Source organism: Chanodichthys erythropterus, chromosome 10 (assembly GCF_024489055.1).
Source record: "Chanodichthys erythropterus isolate Z2021 chromosome 10, ASM2448905v1, whole genome shotgun sequence".
NCBI classification, from domain to species: domain Eukaryota; kingdom Metazoa; phylum Chordata; class Actinopteri; order Cypriniformes; family Xenocyprididae; genus Chanodichthys; species Chanodichthys erythropterus.
Window position 1 is genome coordinate 32460342 of NC_090230.1, and position 6346 is coordinate 32466687.

At 39.8% G+C, this 6346-nt stretch overlaps 1 protein-coding gene across 1 annotated transcript; it reads left to right on the top strand.

Moving 5' to 3' along the window:
* Nucleotides 1–1410: 1410 nt before the first annotated feature.
* Nucleotides 1411–6025, top strand: ankrd34ba (ankyrin repeat domain 34Ba). Its single transcript, XM_067397362.1, has one exon. The coding sequence runs from the start codon at nt 1479–1481 to the stop codon at nt 3114–3116; it is 1638 nt and encodes a 545-aa protein (XP_067253463.1). The 5' UTR covers nt 1411–1478; the 3' UTR covers nt 3117–6025.
* Nucleotides 6026–6346: the final 321 nt, after the last annotated feature.

The window sequence follows — 6346 nt, forward strand, 5'->3', positions numbered from 1 at the left end:
TGCTAAAGAAAGCGTGAGGGAGGCCAAGCTCTGCGCTCATATTGAAAAGGACAGGCATCGCAAAGAATGTTGTCTGGAGGTAATGGCAAACAATAAAGCCAAGGTCTCCACTTCGGTTTATTGAATTTAGCTTTCAGAAAAAAAGGTACTGGAGAGGGAGAGCTGTAATTCTACAGAAAGAGAGCTTGTTGCTGAGCAAGACTGGCTAAGGAACATGTAACAAAACGTGAAGTGCATTTGGTTCCATTTGAATTTTTTTGCAGCATTTGTGTGCAACCAATCAATCACCTAATAACGAGCAGACCACAGTAATTCAAAGCTACCCGAGTCTTCCAATTAGTACTTGTAATGCATGTAATCTGACGTAAGAAGAGCTTTTCAAATAGGCCGGTCTTATACAGCCTACTATATCATATTTGAAACAGAAATTTTGAAGGCCTCTAAATTATCAGTATGGCCAAAATGTTACTGAAAAACTTGTACACAATCTACTACATACACTAAAAAAAATGCTGGGTTAAAAACAACCTAAGCTGGGTTGAAAATGGACAAACCCAACAATTGGGTTGTTTTAACCCAGCGTTTGCCCAACATGCTAGGTAGTTTTATTTACCTCAACTATTGTTTAAAAATTGTATTGCTTGCTTAAAATAAACCCAAAATATGTTGGAAATTAATGTTTTTTAATATGTTTAATAAAACAAACATTTATTAAATTGCTTATTAATAAATGTTCACCTTTTGATTATGATTGTTGCCTCTAGTAATTATGTGTCTGATTTTTAATTTCCAACCTAATATGGGTTCATTTTAAGGCAGTTAGATTGAAACTATTATAATAATAATAATGTATGGAATTAGACAGCAGGAGTCAGATTTCATTTATCACAAGAGTGAGGAGCTGACTGATGATGGCGGAAGATTTTTGCAATATTTTTGGATTTAAACCCAGTGCTAATAGGGAACCTGCAAAGGATTATCTGTGTTTTCTAGTTGTTGTGTTTTTCATTAAGAATAATAACCCACCATTCAAGCATTGCCACCCCCGAATTGACACTAATTTGAAAGCAAAAGTAAAATCTGCATGGCCATTCATAGTCTATTGGTGCAGTGCATTTTCAGTTCATTCCTATGGAAAACCCCCTCCCCCTCCCGGTGATACCGGTATTACCAGTTTTGTCACGCGTCGATTAACCGTTGGGAAAATTTTCACCATCACAACCCTACATAGCAATAGAGGCGGTGCAACTATAACGATCAGTCTATAATCCCACCCACTTTGACGCGGTACTAAACTGCAGTGGAAAAGCAAACCGAAAGTAAAGCAAGCCGAGCAGAGCTGTACCACGCAGTGAAAAAGCACTATTATTGTAATATGTCACGCTTTACCTGGCTAATTTTGTCCCCCTCTTTACAGGCTTTGTCATGGCAGCATCCACGATCCCCATCAGGTGTGAGTTACAGTGAAAGAGGTGAAGATGGAAGGTCCACAAGTAGTCAACATTGACAGCAACTCCTTGCTTAAGGCCGTCTACCTAAGTCGTCTCCGTCTCACACGGCTACTCCTGGAAGGCGGTGCTTACATAAACGAGAGTAACGAGTGTGGCGAAACACCCCTTATGGTCGCCTGCAGGAGCAGGCATACGGACCAGCAAAGTGTTTCGAAGGTTAAAATGGTGGGGTACCTGCTCGAAAGTGGAGCTGACCCGAACATCCAGGATAAAAGTGGGAAGACGGCCCTAATGCATGCCTGCTTGGAGCAAGCCGGTTCTGAAGTGGTGGCGTTGCTCTTGGGTAGTGGGGCAGACCCGTGTCTTGAGGACCACACTGGTTCTTCAGCTCTGATATACGCCATCAATGCCAGCGATGAAGAAACTCTTAAAATGTTGATGGATGCATGCAAAGCCAGAGGAAAAGAAGTTATCATCATTACCCCGGATAAACTTGCTTATGGAAGGCAAATGACAAAACAGTACCTATCCATTCCTCCACTTGCAATGGTGGAACAATGGGACAAGGAAAACTCCACCATCGTTCCCTGTGCTTCTCCATCTGATATTCTCCTCAGTACATCTCCACATGGGACTCTTTGTTCTAAACCTACAGAGCATATGTTTTCCTTTCAGGATCTCCAAAGCATGACCAATTCCCAGCCAGCTTCTCCATCCCACCAGGCTCCCCTGGTGCACAGTCGAGTGAGTAAACTCCACAATCTCCAAAGATTACATTCCGAGCCTTGGCTGAAAATCCCGCAGTCTTTTCTAGCCCAACAGCACATCAAAGCCACCCCGGCTACGGAGGAACTCCCAGACATCACACCCGAAGAGGAGTTCAGTTTCAGAATGAAGAGATTGGCTTTCGGTAATAAGCCACTATCACGACATTGCAGTGTTGATCTGAAAGAAGCCAACTGTTTGAGTCAAACTCTAAGTCAGGGAAGCAATAGTGGAGGTCTAAGACCGGAAGGAGCACTGTGCCGAAACATGTCCTTTGATAGCTTATCTTCCTTGCACTCTTTATCCCATCCCAATCTTCATAGCAAAAGCAGCGTGGAAGCTTTACCGGCTGATAAGGACCCAGGCAAATCCTTGCCAAATTTGGCTGTGTCCAGTCTCCGCAACATCATCCAGAGAAGGAAACTAGGAATGGACCACTACAGCTCTGATTCCCAACTATCAGTGAGCCTTGCCAACTCTCCGGAAGACCGTAAAGGACATCTGGAGAAGAGAAAGCTTGCTGCGAACTCGCGTTCTCCTACCTTGGTAGGCTCCCGGGAGTCTCTTGAGAATGCGTCGTTGACGCACATGCACAGGAGGAATCCAATCAGCTACGAGCGTCGGGGCTCTGGAGCGCTTTTGGATCCCATTTCCCATCCTAAAGCTGGTTTCCTCCCTCCTCTGAACCAGCATGCCCTGATCCCAAACATCACTGGAAGCGGAAACTCAAGCAGCAAAGCAGTTTGTGGCGTAGCAGCAGGGACAAAGCCTTGCATTCCCTCAGCTCCTGCAGGTTTTCCTAAGGATCTCAAGACTAGGAGGATGCTGATGAGAAGACACTCCATGCAAACCGAGCAGCTCAAGCGACTTGGTGAATTCACTGAAATTTTTGGGCACTGAATGGTTGCTACCATTGTAAACCGTTTGACTGTAACAAATGCGGCAATTTGCACTGACAATTAATTGCTGGTCGCTGAAACTGAACAAATAACATCTTGTGTCTAAGCTAAAATGAACAATTTCAACCGTGCATCTTTAAGGTGCGGTCACATTTACTGTTGCTCAGTGAAAATTTGTGTGGGTAATTACAGAAGGAATCTCAACAATCAGATAGGAAAGATTTACCCTCTCGGATTTTGCTTGTATTCAAGTTGACCAACAAAAAGCTGCTTGGTTTGAAAGTGACTTCTGTGTGAGCTGTGGTTCATATATCTCTATGCTATTGACAATGGACCTTTTTGTTGCCCATGAAATTTCACTGTGACCACACCCTACACTTAAATAAAACTCAATAGAAATGAATGGCTATGAATGTGGCAAGTGCTTCAATATCGAAGAAAACAGGGTATAAAACATTCAACATGCAGGTTTGAAATATGCATTAATGGCATAGAAATTCAGCTTGCCAACTACAAATTCATTTGTAATACATTTTAATAATTGTGTATAGAACATACTTTTGCTTGTGTATTGTTTGATGCTCACAATGTCTTAAAAAAAAAGAATCAATTTTTACGAAATTCTATATTGCGAGCAGTAAATTTGCAGCAAATCACTCACCAATTGGACAATCTCAATTTATCTAAATGACTAAACAAAAGGCTGGTCGAAATATATGTTGTCATAAATGAGCATGAGACAATGAATTTGCATATTTATCAAAATTTTATTCTACATGAGATACATATTAGAAATGAATGTTGTTTTGAAGAACATCCTTAGGTCCCATACCAGATAATTAATCAAATAAATCTGGTTTTCATGAATAAATAGATACACATTATGCAAACTGGTACATCTTAACAGCTTTTTGTAAAGCATAAAAATACTTTAATTGTGATGATTTAATTAATCAGTAACAGTGAGAAAATAATTTAACTCCCAAAGTATTCCACAAAGCACAAATATAATGGAGAAGATCTGAGATGTCTCATTTCACAGACATTTAATCTCAATCCTTCCGTAACAATCATCTGTATCTTAAAAAGATTTGTATTTGGTTTGTGACAGAATAATAGAAGCCTTCAGATTATTTAAATATACAAGTCAATATATCAAATAAACTGTTTCATCACTGTTTATGTTGTGTTTTATCACTATGAAGAAAAATGAAATAAAAAATAAGGAACAATCACTCGTCCTGTATTTCATTTCACCAATCACAGTAAAAGTGCATTTTGCAAACTAATAAATTTAGATTTTCGTTAAGCTGCAGCATTTAAAAATGATTTCAGAAACTTGGCATAAACATATTCATAATTCATATGAGGAGGGAAAAAAAACTTTGTTTTGCAGGTTTAAGGTACATTTTAAGCTGAATGTAAAATTGCAGGACCACAGTCAAGTGAATAGAGAAGGTTATTGCATTTATAAAATGGCTACTTAGTTCAGAAACATCATCCAGCATAATTTAAGGAAAGAGTTTCCATGAGATTCTTCAATCTGTCAAACTCATTAAAAGTAAGATACTTTATCGTCTGTATTAATTAGGACCAGTGCTTAATTTGTAAATCGTAAGAGGCAAAGGGCAGAACACGTGCTTAAAATAACATGCCATGTACTCAAATCCCCACAAGCTCTGGCACTTACAGGCCTCAATTTTGAATAATTTGCATGATATACATACTGTGGCAATAATTTAAGGCTACTCAAATTAATTTACAAATTACACAAGTCACATATTTATATATTTTTCAATCAAAACAGCAAAATTCGACTAAAGTCGTCCAGTAGTTCAGTGCCAGTCTTTTAACATTTCTATCGTAAGATATCGTGAGTTAAAAATGTTATATTACCTCACGCTCTTTCACCGTTAAAACGCTAGAATTCATGCTCGCAGTCTTCATACACCCGGCACAATGTGACGCCAGGCATGACGCAAGCGTTTTTTGCTAGTTTCAGCCTGACACAGTTATCATTTTCACATCCAGCGCCCACGTTGTTTAAATAGCAAATGAACTCGCGCCCATCTGTTCACCCATGGGTGTGCTGATCTGAAAACGAGGTGTGTTAAGGCGCATTGTTGGTGTGTTGCTATTTTGAGGCAACTGAAAACGCAGTATTTTTTATGTTATTTCAAGGGTGCGTTAGATCCTTTCCACTTGCAAATTCTGGCGTGTAAATAGCGACTCCGCCATGTTGCAAGCGCATCTGGCTTTTAAAGGGAATGGGAGATTGGTTTATTGCATGTTACGCCCAAAACACACCCATGACTCATTAAGAGAATAGGTACAACCCATTTGGACCATGCACCTGGCGCGCCGACCATTTTTTCCATCATTAAACTAGCAAAAGTGGATTCGGACATGGCCTAAGTGTACCAGCGCCATACGCTTTGATTGTTAAAATAGGGTCCTTTGATTTGATTGGCCGTCTCATTCATTTTGACATTGGTGAGCGCTGTTATTAGACCACTGAGGCAGACCAGACTAACTTTAAACTTTTTGTAATCCTAACATGAGAGACACAGCTCAATGGAGAGCAGTAGAGCAAAATAAAGAATATCAAATATTGGGGACGCGTCAATCGCAATGTCTATTGTTAATGTAAATAGCATATTTATGGCCGGAAGGGCAAAAAAGTACATGGTGTGGCCATTTGTATCGCTAATCTTTCCATTTCTGTCATCACAATCAATATTCTGTTTAATGTCTCTTCTGACAAGAGATACCAGATCCGCACAGGTACTGGTGCTGTGTCGAATTCTGACCCCCGCCAAATTATTACCCCCTAGGTTTAGGATTAGGTGTGGGGGTTAGGATTAGGCAATAAAAAGCAAAAAAACACAAAACACTGGAACACGCAAAAACCAACAGGTCCCAGATCCCGTTCCGGCACAAATTAAGCACTGGTGAGGACATTTGGCAGGATTATTAACTGGCAAAATGGTGGGCTGAGCAAAATTCAAAAATTAAAAAACATGGAAAGTGTTCAGATGTGTTGAGATTTTTTTCAGGCCAACTTTAAAAGCCTGATTTTTCAATTCCTGGCTGGTCACACCATCTAGTGTTAATAGTAGGGGCTGTTTTTCAGGTTGTCCAGTAAAATTAATTAATAAAGCCATTTAAAGATCTTAATAAAGACCTTTTCTTTAATCAATACAGTAGTGTGAAAATAATTATATAAATGTT